The 17,496-nt window shown below is 37.5% G+C and overlaps 2 protein-coding genes and 1 long non-coding RNA gene across 3 annotated transcripts; 1 reads left to right on the top strand and 2 right to left on the bottom strand.

The window, feature by feature from the left end:
- Positions 1-235: 235 nt before the first annotated feature.
- LOC145209019 (ras and EF-hand domain-containing protein-like) lies at positions 236-14,868 on the bottom strand. The gene is made up of 12 exons (XM_080079273.1): positions 14,179-14,868; positions 8,289-8,438; positions 5,414-5,600; positions 4,964-5,044; positions 4,505-4,620; positions 3,934-4,002; positions 3,458-3,613; positions 2,704-3,190; positions 2,513-2,648; positions 2,212-2,411; positions 1,776-1,895; positions 236-1,589 (listed from the first exon to the last, which is right to left on the bottom strand). The coding sequence occupies exons 1-12, from the start codon at positions 14,811-14,813 to the stop codon at positions 1,410-1,412; spliced, it is 2,517 nt and encodes an 838-aa protein (XP_079935399.1). The 5' UTR covers positions 14,814-14,868; the 3' UTR covers positions 236-1,409.
- Positions 5,594-6,266, top strand: LOC145209022 (uncharacterized). Its single transcript, XR_013854984.1, has 2 exons — positions 5,594-5,906; positions 6,142-6,266. It is a non-coding gene; the product is annotated as an uncharacterized LOC145209022 (long non-coding RNA).
- Positions 10,541-12,279, bottom strand: LOC145209020 (CD151 antigen-like). Its single transcript, XM_080079274.1, has one exon. It carries the CDS (start codon positions 12,073-12,075, stop codon positions 11,275-11,277), a length of 801 nt encoding a protein of 266 aa, XP_079935400.1. The 5' UTR covers positions 12,076-12,279; the 3' UTR covers positions 10,541-11,274.
- Positions 14,869-17,496: the final 2,628 nt, after the last annotated feature.

Raw genomic sequence — 17,496 nt, 5'->3', positions numbered from 1 at the left:
CGCTTGGTTAACACAATGCTGCACACGCTTCTTTTTGAAGTAAGCGCAAGTAAAAGAAACTGGAAGCACATTTTTACTTTTAAACCGAGTCCACGAATGGATATGCCGAGAAAAAAATAATCCAGCTTTTTCGAAAATTTGGTCAAAAATTTATGACGAGACATTGAAAGGTTTGGAAACATATCCCCCCCAAACATGAATGAGTATTTTTTTTCTGGTTTAAATACACGCTTCGTAAAACTATTACATATATATATTTCGTAAATGCGACGTAACACGCACATAAAAACAATGTAAATCAAACCTGGAACTATCGAAATACCCCTCTGTGACGTCATATTGCACGCGAGAAACGGTTGTGACGTAAGACAGTGGTGATTTACCAATAATACATTGGAAAGATTATTAAGACGAAAAAGACCGCTTTGATATTGTTTCATTAAAAATTTAGTCACCGAAAAAAAAAAGAAATCTGATGGGCCAAGCTTGATAGCAAATGAGGCAATTATGGGCAACCTGCCTAGAAGGTCCCCACTACAATCTACAACCAAAAAGCTAATACGAAGTAAAAGTAAGCGTGAAGAAATAAAAGTAAGAGCACCATCTACCTACGGCAGTATCCTATAATGTACAAAATATATGAACGCGGTGAGCGATGCCAGCTGCACCACAAGAATTCATCGCCGCGAAAACAAAATATATACAGTAAAAAAGATTAGGAAAAGCTTGTGAGGTTTGATTTTTAATTACTATGGTAATTTTTGTCTGTTAACTCACTGTTACAATTGTTTGTTTGCTTCAGTAGTTTTTTTTACACAAGTGGACGGTACTAGTTCAATTTTGTGTTTAAAAATCAGGAGCTTACGAAAACATGAACACTTGGTAAAAAATAACAAGGACGGCAATAATGCTAATTCACTGCAATGGAAATGCTGAGTCATTTAGAAAAGAGTCCTACCAAAACTAAGACATTATACGCAAAATAAAGTCCAGACCATTAGCTAATAATGGCAAACAAACAGTATAATTCGGTAAGGGTCAACAGCGAAGATTGACAAAAGAAAAAAACGAAAACAAATTGTGCAAATAACATTAAATCAGGGGTGCACAACTTGCTATGTTGCAGACGTATATTAAAATATACGTACTGACGGCAGTAAATTAAACGTGTTTTCTAGACATTTGCCTTCTAAAACTGGCCGAAAGAGTTGCGGATGCAAATGTCAGGCTATCGGTTGACTCATTGTATGCAAATAATGCAAAATGAGCGAGTATAACGCAAAGCGTACCGACAACGGACGCACCAGCGGCAGAAACCGTGATGCTAATAACGAAATGGTTGTGCACCCCTGCATTAAATAATATATTGTACAAAATTGGCTGGATTGTCGATCTTGTGTACGGTATACTCAATTTCGTAAACAACACTTTGACTCCACTTTCGGCGCAACGTTTGTTAAGTCTTTGATAGACCCACTGTCCACTTGGTGTCGCACTCTTGACGCTAAGTGACGCGCCAGACGCGTTACAGCGGTGAGAACGTTTAGTCCACTTGCGGCGCTACATTCCATAAAAAGTACCCCATAATTCTGCAGATAAACAATAGGTTACATAAGATATTTCAGATAAATTTATATTTTATAAAAGAATCGTACACGATTTCTTGCATAAATTTAACATTTGAAAACGTTTTATTTTGCAAATTATTAAAAAACATCATAATTTTTGTTTCTTTTGATTCGGTTTAAACAGTTTACTACCATAAAGTGACTTACCGCTGCTAATTGTGCGCCTTCCTTCTGATATACGGCACCTCGTTTCACATTAGTTCCTGCGTCTCTTAGATCAACTTTATTTCCACATATCATTACGGGTGTCCCTTCAGGTGCTGAATGCTGTAGCAGCAAATGTACACGATGTATTACGGACGTTGCAAACTAATAAGTTTCATTCAACAGCAAGATTTACTAATTAATATGCTGTGATTTTTAAAATTCAAAAATTAACACAGGTGTCAAGCACTTGACCCTACGAACATAAAAAACCTGTTAGGGATTCATGTTCGGGGTTGCTTTGAATTCAAACCCCACAAAATTATGTATTGACAAAACAGCAAACGCAGATAGCTTGTAGACGACCAATTACACATATAAAGTTGGTTGCCTCGTTTACTGTGATATAAATAACTGACAAAAAAATTCGAAAACTTACTGCTATAGTTTCCATCCAATCCCTCACGTTGAGGAAAGAATCTTGTTGTGTGACGTCATAGAGCAGTATAACGCCATCAGCCCTCCGGAAGTATGACGCTGCAATGCTTCGGAACCGTTCCTGGCCAGCGGTGTCCCACAATTGAAGGGTAACCACTTGCTGGGAATCCAACATCAGAGTTTTTGACTGGAAATCAACTCCTGTAAAAAGTTGCACAAATGTGGAACAAATAAACAACAAAAAACTTACAGAATTTTTGTTATTTAACCTTTTCAAAACGTTTCGCTTCATTTGCACTTACCTAACGTTGATCTCGTGTGTCGGTTAAACTCATTTTTACAAGTTCTGAAAATAAAACTTGATTTTCCAACTCCCATATCCCCACACAGGATTATTTTGTACAGCTCACCATTGACTAGGGGCTGGGTGGGTGTTATCTGAAATACAATGACAATAACACAAAATAATGAAGTTGCATGTCATATAACTTACCCTTCGCCTGGACATTCTTTCCAACGAACCGCGCCGTCGGTCAAATCTCTTCCTCTTCTCTGCTGACGGTACTTCCGCCAAGTCGTCATCATTTTCATCATCGGTGTCGTCATCATCGATTACGTCATGTCGTCCAATGTTTTTGGTACTCGGACTGCGCAGAGAAGTTGCCGACGAGACTGGGCCAACCGACAAGCGATTGGCCAAGGATCGATGCCTAAACACCCGCCCACCGTCGACTTCAGTGTCAGTGTCGTGGTCGTCTCGAATTGTGCCAACTCCACTGTCTCGTTCAAAGCCATTGCTGGCAAGGGCCATGCCGCCGTCCAATGATGATTTAAATGAATAATCTGCCTCGGTGTCATCATCATGGCTCACGTCATCTTCTTCAGATATAATTGAGCTGAGTTTTGGGTCGCACATTGCAAGAGCTTCAGACTCGTACGAGGCTCGAGAGGAACGACCACTTTGTAACTGATATTCAAGCCTTGATAACAAACATTTTCATTCAAATTTTGCAAAAAAATGAGTAAAGTTTTTTTTACAAATTAAAGTGGCAAAAACTCAAGATTAGTAAATACAGTACTAAATAAGTGCAGAATGTAAAACATCCGCAGTACAGAATATAAATGTTATGACTGTTATAAACCTAACAGCAGAGACCGTTATAAATCAAAATGTGAGTGGCATTGCTTTCAAATAACTTCTAATGTATACAACGTCTTGAAATCTGTGTCATAAGTAGAGCACAAACCTTGACGGCGTGGCGGAATACAGGGAGGCAAAATCACCGTTCAACGAGGCAGAGGGCGACCGAATTTCCGTGGAAAGCCGTTTGTAGGCCGCCATCTTGGATTCCAAAACTTCCAACAAATCGTCGTTGGAGTCCCGCAGTTTTCGATTGTGGTTCCTAAAGCACCATTTTTAGAGGCACCGAAATCAAACTTACATGCTTCGTCGAGTATTTGTAACTGTTCTCGCTGTAAGAGGTTTTTTATTTGCCGAGTACGGAGTTATTGCAACATTAACATTAAGTCAAGGCGACGAGGGAGTCGGTCGCTGAATAAATCGTATTTGGAACTTCTCGCCAAGTCTTGAGTTTGTAACGATACAAAGCAATTAGCAACGAGAAACGACTATGTGGGACACTACTCGTGTTGGGCGCCCTAAAAAGGGATTAACATTTATAAACGTGCCGGAACGCAGTTGGCAAACAGGCGAAGAACTTACGTCAATGTGTGAACTTGTCGCGTCATCGTCTCTTGTTCAGTTAACACCCGACGTACGGCATCGTTTTCTCTGTGAAGTAACAATGGATATTGTGTGAAATGTATACACTGAGATGTAAGGCCTGATTGTCAAAACTTTTATTGGTTTATGGGGCTTAAAATGTTTTCATGTTGTTGAGAATAAGCTATAGTCAGTTTAATGTATATATTATTAGTTTGGCGGATTCAGAGAAAACAGGACTTCCCTGGGAATACGAACGTAAAAATGACCAGAAAACAATTTATACCCAACAAAAATTATATGTAAGTATTTAATGCTGTAACGTCAGAAAAACATGTTCAATCCTGTATAACAGTTGTTTTAGCAAAATAGTAGTTCTTTTTTTTTATAAATGCAACGATTTAAAATTTTGTAAATGTAAAGAATTTTTTTCTCTTTCGCACATGTAGTTGAACCCAGGACACTAACGGGGACGAATCCCGATCAGGTTTTTTAATGTCTGTATATGGGTCATGCGCGCCGGACCATACACAGCATTAAAACTTTTTTTGTGTAGTTTAGCGCCACCTACCGATCCACTATCATTCTTTTCTCTTGTAATTCGACTTGAAGTGCTGCCAATTGCGTTTTCAGTAAAACTCCTTGCGTCTCGGCTTCGTTTAAACGCGAGGAGAGACTTGCGTTTTCCTGCCATAAATTCAACGTGATTCTTTTGTTTTGAAACAATATTTACACCCAAACATGCACTGTTAAAATGTAAGTTTGAGTTATGATCCTTTATTTGAGTTATAATCCTTTATTATAATCCTTATATATATAATATAATAGGGTATTTTATTTTCTATTTACATTACGCTACTGATACTTTTGTATCATACTCAAAACGTACCAGTCGAATATTATCTCACTGAACAGAAAGAATTAAGCAAAAAAAAGTTTGACAACAAAATCGTTCGCTACAAATAGGATGTATCCTCCCATGGAAAATTATACTGAAGATGGCAAGATATTGACGTAACAATGGTCTTACCGCAGTGATAGTGCGAAGTTTGTCACGCAGTTTTTCCACTTCGCTCTCGAGCGGACTCACTTTTGACAATCGCTCATCCACCTAAAATTATATGCAAATGTTACATAACATCGCGCATTGCATCTAATGGTCGGGTTGTGCACTGTTCAAGAAATATTACCAGTACGCGTTTTGCAAACTTTAGTTCGATAGATCCATTTTTAGGACAACTTTGGGTCAAACCAAGCAAAGGCATTTTATTTATTAAGAATAGCTGTTTTACCCATTGGGCGCCTTTTTCTGGGGCCCATGTAATTTTACCCCTTTTTTCCCAAACCCCTCCTTGCTGTAGTGTATAGACTTTGCGCCTAAATTTAAGTGTAAACTAAACAAAAATTAGCATGGCATTGATAGCGAAGCAATTGGTAAACTAAATATAAACCGGTGAAACGTGAAAACAGTAATTTCCACCTGTTTCAGTTTGTGCACAGCTTGTTGAAGACGGGCAATTCGGTCTTCATATTCCACCCGCAGCTTTCTTTCCTCTTCTTCCGCTCTTTCTCTTTCCTCCTCCCTGACTTTCCGCTCCTTGAGGCTAATTTGAGCCTCCATTTCTTCCTCCAGGATCGACAGCTGCTCGCTGCTCTTCTCTGTTACCCTAGCAACCGCGGAATTGGAGAAACGTAAAACTGAATGCCAAGAAATGCAAAATTCCGTTCTTCGAGTCGGGTGAAATCATTTTGAGTTAAAAGTTAAAGAAAACCAGGCCAAGCTATAAAATATATTTAACGTGATATCATTGTAGGTAAGCTATTGAAAACAACAAATCACCCATACGCATTATGGTATGGATCAATGGCAGTCAACTTTTGGTCACATTTTACGCAACAATCGTTTTACATGAAACCATCAGTGACACATCGAAGCGTCACAACTCATAACGTCATCGACACTGAGTTCGTTGGTATGAATAGTTCAGAAAAGGGTCAAACATGCAACCGTTGTGTATAAATGACATATTAAATGTATGTACCAAAAGGACATTTCAGACCCGTAACTAATATGCTCGCAACTTTGAACTGCAAATTCTTTCTGATTTTTTGTTTTTGTGGTATCTTCTGGAATTTAAAAGCTTTTTGTTTGTAACATGCTTTACATCTCTGTCTGTGCATCAACGTGCAGCTGTTTTATGTCTACAGCGCCCTAAAACTTGCCGCCTACACCTACACCCATCCATTCTACTCGGTGCAGACCACGATTTTGACTACAGCTTTCTTACATTTGGTTTCAAGACGCTTCAGAAAATATACCGACTTTTGCCTTGTATGCCAATCGAACATTTTAGATTTGTTTTTGTTTTCGAAAAACTTTGGTTTGAATATTTTAAACTATCATTAGCTATATATGTTTAAACATTCCATTCAGAACCACACGCAAGTTTGTAAACAGCTCTAAACAGCATCTTTATCCGCCAGGCAAACATAAACGAGCATTTTGGAAACAGCTGAAGATTTGACGAATTTCTGACACCAATTGATTAGACTTGTCTTCCCGTAAGATTTCTGTTAACAGTTAAGCTTGGTTTATTTGGACTGCTAAAAAGATCGTGTTGCCACCTTCGAACTAGTACCTGAAATCTCACGCCTCATGGTTTTTAGTCGCTTTTAGGAACAGGTGGTTTCTAAAGCTACAGACAAAAAAAAATTTCTACTGACAAAATTTTTCGGCTGACAAAATTTCTATAACTCAGCAATCCGAACTGAACTAGATTTTAGTCAGGTACTTAATTTAAAATTTAAAATTCGAATACCTAAACAAACTTAAGGTTTGTGTAAAGTTGATTTTATAAAGTTATATCCTTAATGGACACAAAAAGTATATGACAGGACGTTTTTCGCTTTAAAGCACTGCAATCCATGTCCAGCATTCTTTAGTAATATTCTGGTCCTTTGGAAATGCGAAAAAAATCTTATCATTTCGTGAACACGGCAATTTAACTTGTCAACTTCCCTCGGGCGTTGTAGCTAAACTTACACATTCAAATCGTTTTACTCGCCGCGCAGCGCATTTTGTGATTCATTTTACTGCAGGTGTCAAAATGTGGGTGCCAGCAATAAACTTTGGTTTTTCGTCCTTAAACTACTTGGTATTATCTTTGCTTCGGTCTACTGAATTTGGTCAACCTCCCCTATGGTAAAGTTGCTGTCTATATGTTTTCGCTACAGCGGCTTACGCGCTTATGTCGGATCAAGTGTCTCTACTGAAGCGTGGTGTCATGGTTGAACGACGCAACTTGTCACACATGAATAACTTTGGTAAACACCAAATACAAAGCTTACTAAATACTGTTCGATCCAGGTTAATGGGTTTTTTATTGCCCTTATCCGATGCCAATACGTTGGCTGTTGGTAAACGTAGTAAAAAGACTTTAAAAATAACATTTCGCTTCTATGCTGTGTTGACACTGATTTTTCAATGAAAGCATCTTTACAAAAAGTTCAGGCATAACTAGACTGGAAGAGAAAAACGTTAGTTTTTACTGAAAGATGTTTTACTTTAGTCGTAAGATTTTAAGCCGATTCATTAAAGCACTTACAAAACATTTTGGCCGGCGTAATTTCTCATTCGAATTTTGCAGTTTTCAAACCTCATAAAAATTCGGAGCAATCCGGCAATGTTGCAAAATAATCGACAATAAGAATTAAACGCCAAAATACAGATAATTAATTTAGCAGTTTGCAACTTTTGTACGATGTCACAGCCTAACAGCACATTAACAAAACTTTCAAAACGAAACGCAGACCTTCACAAATCTAAAAAAACAAACCAAACTTGAAGTCAAACTAATTTACAACTTTTCAGCCTTCTCAAAACGGGCTTCTCTTTACTGAGCGCAATGCCATTCCTAACTTTGTCTTGGCAAACATTGGCTGCTTTCTTCGCTGTAACGTTTCGCCACGCGTAACGCCTTGTGATGTCATCGAAGGGTTAAACGTGTTAGTTAATTATTGTCTGCAATATTGACTGAAGTGTGCACCTTAAAATTGGACTGTAGACAGCTTCTATAGCGGTAGCAATATCCTGTTGTCTAAAGACAAACAAATTATTCGTGACAAAGGCATCGTGTGATGGTGACATGCTGGTTACATAACTATTGATGTAATGTTTGAACACTCTCTGGGCTGTCGCATTTTGATCGTTTCAATTGTGTGTAAATTGCAACGTCGTGTCAAAATTTTATTGTTTTTAAATTTCTGTCTTTAGACAAAATTAACTGGGCTATTTTGCTATTTTCTTGTCACTTCGTTATTAAAACAAAAAAGTAAAATAATAAGCATATATTTACCTGTGTAGCGACCCCTCCAACTCATTAATTGACACTTGCATGTTCTCAATGTCTTTGAGTAGGTTTTGCAGCATCGCTTCATAATTGTTGATCACGTTTGGATCTTCCGACTCGTTTAGGCGCTTGTAAAATGAACTGATGCTGTCATAACTGCGGCAAAGACGAAATTGGTTATTTGAACCTATACACCAGGGTTCTTCAACATGGGCGATATCGCCTCTCAGGGGGGCGATTTCGCCCACCGAGCGGGCGATGGTGTCAGGTGACTTTTTAAAAGTTGGGGGCGATTGCAACATTACTGATTGTATAAATATTTACAAGAACTGTGGGATTCTTTATAACTTTAACTTACAAGCAGATTTTATTCGTCTTGCAATCAAACACCCTGGACAAGGAGAGCATCAGCTTAAACATGCTGCTATTTTAAAAAATTGTGTTTACTAGCGATTGTTTGTACTTTTTGTGAATTCGACAGCAATTTAAAAATAAGGTTGGGCATCTAATTTGCCACAAGGGACACTGTATTAGGGCTATGTGTGGTGAAGGGTCATACTTTTTAAATTCAATGGTAACTATAGCCTTTCCTTAAACTTGACACATCTAGTAATGATACTTTCTGTAGGCCTACTAGCGCTTTCCAAACTGCGAAGTATTTGTAGCATTTAATTTGCTAAATCTAATGTAATTTTATGTTAAATGTTTTGGATTCTCCTCTACCGAGTGGTGCCCCATTATTTTCAACTAAAAAGGCGATTGTTTGCGCGTAATTGTAACTTTTTTAGGTTGAAGACCCTGATCCACACTAAACAAGCCAATTTATAAATTTGTTCCTATTTTATGGCACTTTACGAGCTATGTTGATGAACGTGAAGCTTTCAGAAACGTTCGCACAGTTGTCAACCAGGCCATAATGTAGTAACCTAGACCTAGCTATAGCTTTAAAAAATGGAATGTTTTTGATGTTGGGATTAAAATCGTTCAGTATAGGCAACTAGGCGATTAGTTCATCGTGCAAGATTTAGGGATTATATGTACTGTTGATGTACTCAGTGTTTTTTAAGGTGTTTTGGGGGACCGAAACGGTCCCCCAAATTTCTCCAGCGGTTTCCCAAAATTTGGACTTACGGCTATTTTTTGCAAATATGGCTATTTTTTGGTATTTAAATGAAACGCTTGCGGTCTCTTAAAACTACTTAGCGGTCACCCAAACCAAACCTTAAAAAAACCCTGGATGTACTAAATCGACTTATTTGTTCGGACCGAAACCTATTATTCGGCAGTTTTGTCGAAAAAAATCGGCCGAATCGACGGAACCATTTATGACGTCACGCCAAGTCGTACGAAAAGCTTTTTACAATAAAACATAAGTTTCAGGGCAGACAAACAGTGTTACAAAACAGAATAGCTGTATTGCAATGTATTCTAGTTGTGTAAGTGTTTGTCTCGGTTGTCGTTTTAAGCCTGCAAATACATTACCAACGCTTATCTGGGTCGACAAAACGAGTTTTGCAAATTATACTAGATGACGCGATGTTAGTTTTTGTGCAGTATGAAAGATTTGGTAGTAGCCTACGTAACTAAGCTGAATTGACTGTTGCGCTGCTGAGTTGTTTACGTAAAAACTGACTCGGCCTAATTTAGCAAATAGAATATTCTGTACATCACTACGCTACGTAGGCTAATGCGTCTTTCATCACTGTAAATCTGCAAAACGTGAAGACCAAAATCAACTGCTATTTCTTGGCTGTCGGCTTGCAATTTTTGGAAAGATAAACATTGGCGTTCGCAAATCAAACATTTTTTCCGACAATAAAGAGAAATATTTAAATTTTAAACAGAAAATCAAACTTATTTTGCGTAACTTGACGAACACGCGCATACACATGGTAGGTTTGGTGTCATTTTATGTGGGTTGTTTCTTAAGTCACAGTTCTTCTGTATAGCTTAGGCTAAAACATTATTTGCGGCCCGTGCTCGAAAGCAGCCCAGGTTTGGTCGTAGGCCTGGTGTTCGGCAAAAGTTCTGTATCAGGTATTCTGAAGATCCTCAAATTCTGAAGATCCAAAGATATCAAATTAAGTGACTGAAGAAAGTCGTACTTCTGTCGCATTTTTGATTGGTGTTATTTTCAAAGGGGAAAAAACAAATGAGACCTAAGAGTGCAGTACCATCAAGCATTTGGGTATAAAATCCCATTTCTGACACAAACTCTTTCTAAATTTTCACAAGATAACAAACAAATCACACAGAAATCGAACTAAAAGATTTATTAGAACAATCCGAAAACCAAAAATATGTGATCAGGTTTGAAAGAAATAGCCTTGGGCTATGACTAGACTTGGTTGTTAGTAATCGTACATAAAACTCACCAAAGAAAAATGTATTTCGAAATATGTCAACTTATGATTCAGCACAAAACTGGTGTTAAAACAATGTTAAAATGTATTCTGCATGAATACTTGTACAAGTGATGAAGCAGTAACGAGAAAGAACACATATTTGGATGATAAAATTAAAAAAAACATAAAATGCAAAAAATAAACTTGTCAAAACACTTACAGAACTAAAATATCATGATGTAATGAATAAAGCAACTAATCGAATAAATTTGAACAAAAAAAAGACATTGGAATATCAATTACACTTAATTTTAGGTTAGCCATTATTTTACATTGCTATCAAATCAACAATAGGTAATCACCACAATTGTGTACTTTTTCAGTGGTCACATATAGTGCATGTCAACATTTTCACTGCCAACTTGACATTTTTTTTTGTGCCCAATCTCTTTTAATCTACTGTATGACAAATATACTTCAAAAAAATCCATTTTAGATGCATCTCTTTTTCAGATTGATTTCACTTGGAAAGTTCATGTTGTTATATTTTTTGTGTATGTCACCCTCTCTTAAAACTTAAAAAGCCATGCAATGCATACAGCAGTGTTAGAAAACAAAAGCAAATATTAAAAAAATGTGCAAAGTTTCTAATAAGGTTCCCCTTCTTCTTTCTTAATAGCACTTCTCAAACAGCAAGCAAAAATCATAACCAGGATTTCTAAGCATGCCACTGCAGTTCCTGTTACAGCTAGAATGAACAAATGTTCCTTTATATACAGCTCCAATTTAGTCAAACAGCCCATACTATCAGATCCCAAAATTCTGTAGATGTTGGAGGGGTGATCACGCTTGCTACATAAGGGGGTGACTGATTTGCAGCAGGACTCTGGTGTTTTCAGGCCATCTTTGTTTTGCTTGACAAAAGTGCTATCTTGCCAGTCAAGATATGATTCCACACCACAACACTGGAAGTCTTGTTGCATCATGTCTACTGCATCACTCAATGCTTCTTTGTCAGTTTGATTGTAGTTCTTGTTCAGGTTGGAACGGAGCCCCTCAGATAGCTCATCATGTAGTGATTCATAGTACACAAAAGCCAAAATTCCAGCAATACACTCACAAAGAAATATCACAACCAGGAGGACAAAATAGCATGTAAGCATTGCATTGTTTTTCTGAATTGCTCCAACACAGCCTAGAATGCCAGTGAGAAATACCAGAACCCCAGCACCAATAAGAAGGTACACAATTATATTGTAGTACATAGAGCCCAGTATGGCAACATACTGCATTTTCATCATAACTGTCCATATTCCAATTGCAAGTGCTCCACATCCCCCAAGGATAAAAATAAAGTTAAATCCAATAAGAAGTCCACGCAGGCAAGCAAGGTCACATGGCCCAGAAGTTTTCGCTTCATATTTTTCATCTTTGCTTTGTCGTGGCATGTTAAAAATTATTTATTATTCAGTTGGCATAGGAACAAAACTTTCAAGGAGACAGCAATTGATCTAAGAACAGGAAGCAATAATAAAATACGACTTCCTTTGTGTCTGTCAATCTGTTTAATGTGGACTGTACTCAATTTGTTACAAATAAAAATACTTGGGACAACATTTTAGAGATTGAAGTACATGAATTTTAAGAAACATACCATACTTAATGGACATGTATGAGTTACAATAAAATTTACATTACAAACAAATATTTCCAAACGTTACCGGTATATTATAATCCAAACAACAACTACAAATTACATGAACAAAACCTTCTGTTGATCGCAATTTAACTTTGTTAATGTTCCTCTTACTACAATCACCTTTCTCCTCATTTTATAGAACAAAAAAATCATTTCTTAGGTTCCTGACTACCTGGACTATTACAGACAAAGATCGAACAAACTGTGTTCCAAAATCAAAACTCATTTCTTGGTCAGTGCTACAAACTAAAAACTGAAAACAAATAACCTAATGAATATCGACGTTGAAAGACGAACAGCAATTCGTTAAGCTACGCCATTGCCTTCGGGACAAACTTGTTTTCGCATCAATTGGTCGAAACGAAATCCCAGTTGTCCGATTAAACATGGCGTCGGGAAAAAGAAACGCCCTTCACGTCTCGCTTGACTGCGCATCTATGCCGCCTTCGTGAAGGTAAAGTAAGCGATTGTGACGCAGCTGCTGTTTATAGAGCCTCGTCAAATACAGAGTCAGCTGCGCCAAGTCACAACTAATAAAAGCTGTCGCAAGAGCCCTTATTCGATTGTAGGCAAAATTAGGCCGTGACTAATTTGGTATTTCTTAAAACATTCCACATTATGGGATTAAAATGTTGTTTGTAACCACTTATACGATATCACATCGGATCGGACTTGCCATCCGGGTTTGGACTTATATCCGGGTATAACAATTTTATTGCGACGTCACAAAGGACTATTGACGTTGTCCCGAAATTGTGGCTATAAAAGTAAACACAAAGGAAGATTTTGAGTTTGAAACAAATTGTTCGTACAAGTGGTGCTCAAAAACCACAATCTGAACATTGCTTACTCTAAGCAGGTGAGGAACAATTCGTTTCCATTTTAATCTTGGCCGCTCATGCATATGTAAACAGGCAATTATTCGTTTAAATGAGAGATGTACCGAGTATTTCGTTTGCCGAATTTATTCGACCGAATCGGCCATTTTTGCAAAGATTCGGTTTTGGCCGACTAATTTGTTGCGATTCGGCCGAAACCGAATCTTTTATAAAACGTGTCTTTTTTGCTTGATTAAGTACCACCCAATCTTTCAAAATCTTACTATTATTGTCGTCTATCCTTTATCTGAAAATACGTTTATTTCTCGTATGGTGACACGACAAAGGACAGTTTTTCAATTTCCGACTGTCGTCTGATTGTCATAAAATAACAATAATAAAAAAATCTTACGTCATGACTAAAACCGCGTCAACTGTTATGAATTTTGAAACATTATCGTTTTTTTCGCTTCAGACAAAAATTCAGTAGCCTAATTAATTGACAGGCTGGCAACCATGGTCGAGACAACTTTAAACACCACAAAACTAAAATGATATAAAACACAACTGTCCTGTTGTGTAGCACCACTCTTTGCCTGGTAGAAAAACGTATGTTTTCATGTCAAACGCGTAGCTTACGACTTCGCGTGACGTCATAAATGATTCGGTTATTTCGGCCGAATTTATTCGGCAAAACCGCCGAACTCACATTAAGCCGAATCGGTACATCTCTAGTTTAAAGTGCGAGCGGATTTCAGGATAAGCCGACTGTAGACCTACTGTACATACCATAAAAAACTAAAAAATCTCAAATAGTATAAAAAACAATTAAAATATGCGATGTCATGTATAATACTTTCATATATTTCGTTAGCTTATTAATAATAGGCCCACATTGAAAAACTCTTCCCGAAACTTATTTGCTCGTTAACGTCTTCACTAAAAAAGTAACCTATGCTAAAATTGTCTTAAACAACTTTACCTTCGCAGAAAGTCATGTGTATTTTGGGTGTGAAAACAACTACTTTATTTACCTTGATAAGGAGTAGATAATATTTCCAACGCTTTCAGCAAATTTATCCCACGACTTGTCACTTTTGGCGACCTTGAATCGACTTGACCTTGGCCCACGACCCCCAAAAGCCCCCGGTCTTGGGGTAGAGGTACGATTTCTAGGGGGTTCGCCAGGTGGGGGTGACACCGTGAACAAAGATTCATTAAATGGCGAACTAAAATTTATTTTGTTAGAGTCCTTAAGTGGAAAAGAGGTCATAACTTCTTCTTGATTATCGATCGTGGAGCCGTCTGCCTTCGTGGTATCATTAGTGTAGCTGTTTTCATCGACTGAAGATTGCTCACTTTTGTTGTCGCAAAACGTGTGTTCGCCGTTGTCCAAACGTTCTGTTACGTCACAGCGATGATCGAAGTTTTCGTCATTGGTTTGTATTGCACCAAAATAGACGTCGGCAACGACGTGAAATTTTTCAAAAAATTCCGACTTTTGAATTATACCGTCTTTGTTTATATCCATAGACTTAAAAAGCGACTGTAACTCATCCTCTTTGAGATTCAGTTCCTTACATAAACGCGCGAACTCATTTTTGTCCAAATGTCCATTTCCTGTGACGTCACAAGCGTCAAACAATTTTTCTAGTTCTTCGTTATCCATTGTTGTTTAGTGTTTAATCGTAAGCCACAGTGATAATTACCTAATAAAGAAAAGAAAAACATGCAACAACTGCTTTAAACTTAAAAGAGTGCGTATGTACGTCGGTCATAAACACCTACTGAAATAATTCATGGGCTTGGGGTATTATACAAAGTTTTTAAATTGCGTTACAACTTTACAAACCAGTTTCATGCGTCACAGTATAACCTTGAAAACAATTTGTGTAGTAGCTCTAAAGTACAAGGGTAATCGTGTTTGTTTCTATAACGTTGCCACGTAGATTAATTAATTAAATTTTCACGGGACTGTAGACTACAACGTAGCTCAACATGTTCTGTTTGATCTTTAGCTACTCAACAAATCGCTGCGTTCGTTGTCAAGTTTTAAATAATGGCAAAGTGATATGTGTTAAATGCTTAGAAAGAGTAAAACTAGCTTGGGCTTGCAGGTAAGACCAACGCAAGATGTTGACTTGCTTGTTCAAACAAAAACTAGACCGGAGAGTAAGATATGCGAAGCCGCCTAGTTTGAAAAGTCAAACGACATACATGTTGCATGCACGTAACTCGATTGAACCGTAAGTTAATCACTAATCACAAGACCTAGAACTCAAGACATCATTGAAATTTTACTACTTATCAGTGGTAAAACTCGTGGTACAAATCACGATGAAACACAACTGTTAAACTACAATATTGTAAGTCACTGAAATATGGTTTAGGTTGGCTTCGCTGAATGAACGATCACTGACTCGTGTTTGACACTTTTTTACACTTATGGAGGTAAAAGCCTCTGACAACTTTTTAAATACATTTAAGTTGTAAAGCTACGTTTGAACCTTTAGCTATCCTGTCTAAACTTTGGGTTATATCTTCGTCGTTTTAGCTTGAGCCTATTGGGGGATTGTTGTCGATTTGCCACACATATAGCCAGCACAGCACACGCAAATGTCGTATCCGGTATACCCGAAGCAACACAATATTATCCTGATAAACTAAGACCGCTTTACCGCCCCTTCACGCTTGCCTGTACATTAAAATGCTCCAAGAGCAATGTACACATCGTTTACGCAACTAGAGTCACAAAGGACGCACTTCTAAGACGTGTACTGATGGCATTTATACACAGAACAGCAATTGTAATTTTTTATGGAAAGGTAAAGGCAAGCGGTTTCTGATTTATTTTCGGCCGAAATAAACATGGTATGTCATGCAGATTCACTTTTCGTATAGCTCAGTGGTTCTTAACCTTTTTTCTGTTGTTACCCACAAAATGTTTTGATGGATATCAATTACCCCTTTTTAGAAAAACATCACCTAATATAGCTTGCAATCCAAAACAAACCCACCGAAAAACAAAGTCATTATTTATTGTACATTCAAAGGTTCATTTCAAATGCAGTTAATGGGAAGGTTGATACTGCTTTTTAGCTACTAAGCATGTAAATCTGATTATCATGATTATCAAGAATCTAAAGATAACTATAACAGAAAATCTATGTTACCCATTTTAAAATGCCAAATTACCCCTTTGGGGGTAATTACCCACAGGTTAAGAACCACTGGTATAGCTGTTTGGGTTTTCAAGCTGCATCTGCAACTGCAAGTAGCCTTTTTCAAAATCAAACTAAAAGCGTAAATTTGCTGCCGTTTCCTAGTGTTAAAATCATGTTTCAGTAACAGATTCTTATTTGAGCCAACACCAAGTTAAAACAGTCCAACACCCCTTGACTGAGATTTACTCATGCGAAACCATTGTAACGCAACAATCGCTATTGTGACGTTGTAATCCTGCTCCACTATTTGCTCTAACTTTTATGTGCCATTTAATCGCCACACTAGCCTTTGACAATGAAACTTCGTGGATATACAAAGTTACAAAAGTCTTGCCTATCTCGGTGAATTGCATATTATTTGCCCAAGCCGAAAAAGAATTTGGCTCCGCCTAACATGTTGTATACTTTCGCCATTGTCGAGTAAAGGCGAGGCGAAAGCGTTATTGACATTTGTTAAGTAAACAGCAAGTCTAATTATTCTCGTAATTGATTGAATAGCGTCCAGTGTCTACAACTTGTTTTGCCACTCGCAAACAACTATTATTGTCATAGCGACCACAACAACCATTTGACCACTTCAAAACCTTGTCATAGCCCGAACACGACTAGGGACTTCAATTGGTTAAATTGAAACTTTGCAAGTTAAAACGAGGCGCATGTTGCTTTACGGGAAGTGATTGTTTGTAAACAGTGCGTGATAATGACTTTTAAATGCATCAGCGAACGCATTATATGGGACAATCCAATGCAATTGCTCAACCTAATGCATACAATTAAGTGGCCAAAGTGAAAACCCTGCCTGTGTTGAATGGCTTTACGAAAAGTTACCAAGTATGAATATTCTTTTTTATTTATTTTCAAATTAAGTGGCAAAATTGGGCAAAGAAATTTTTCACTAATATTTTGTTTGGAGTTATAAATTCTAAGAAATAAATTGAATTCAGGTGTTTGTAAAATGCCATAACGCACAAAACTTACAAAATCAAAAATATCACTCCGTCGCTTTGGATATTATCAAACTCCTCAAGCGGTTAAAATTACAGAAAACTACAATCAACTTTTTCGCAAGATACGGTACCCGGCGCGAAAACTTGAACATATGGTAGAAATTTTCTGAACAAAATAATC

This window comes from Phallusia mammillata, chromosome 1, assembly GCF_965637545.1.
Source record: "Phallusia mammillata chromosome 1, kaPhaMamm4.hap1.1, whole genome shotgun sequence".
Taxonomy (NCBI): domain Eukaryota; kingdom Metazoa; phylum Chordata; class Ascidiacea; order Phlebobranchia; family Ascidiidae; genus Phallusia; species Phallusia mammillata.
The sequence above is the reverse complement of the archived record's forward strand: the minus strand, read 5'-3'. Positions and strand labels throughout refer to the sequence as shown.

Bases quoted from the DNA above. Each gene is read 5' to 3' on its own strand.
- LOC145209020 (XM_080079274.1), bottom strand. From the start codon at position 12,075: ATGCCACGACAAAGCAAAGATGAAAAATATGAAGCGAAAACTTCTGGG.
- LOC145209019 (XM_080079273.1), bottom strand. From the start codon at position 14,813: ATGGATAACGAAGAACTAGAAAAATTGTTTGACGCTTGTGACGTCACA. The intron at 4,621-4,963 runs GTAAGACCATTG...AATTTATGGCAG, and splicing joins AACTTCGCACTATCACTGCG to GAAAACGCAAGTCTCTCCTC. The intron at 3,191-3,457 runs GTTTGTGCTCTA...TTTGTTATCAAG, and splicing joins TATTCCGCCACGCCGTCAAG to GCTTGAATATCAGTTACAAA.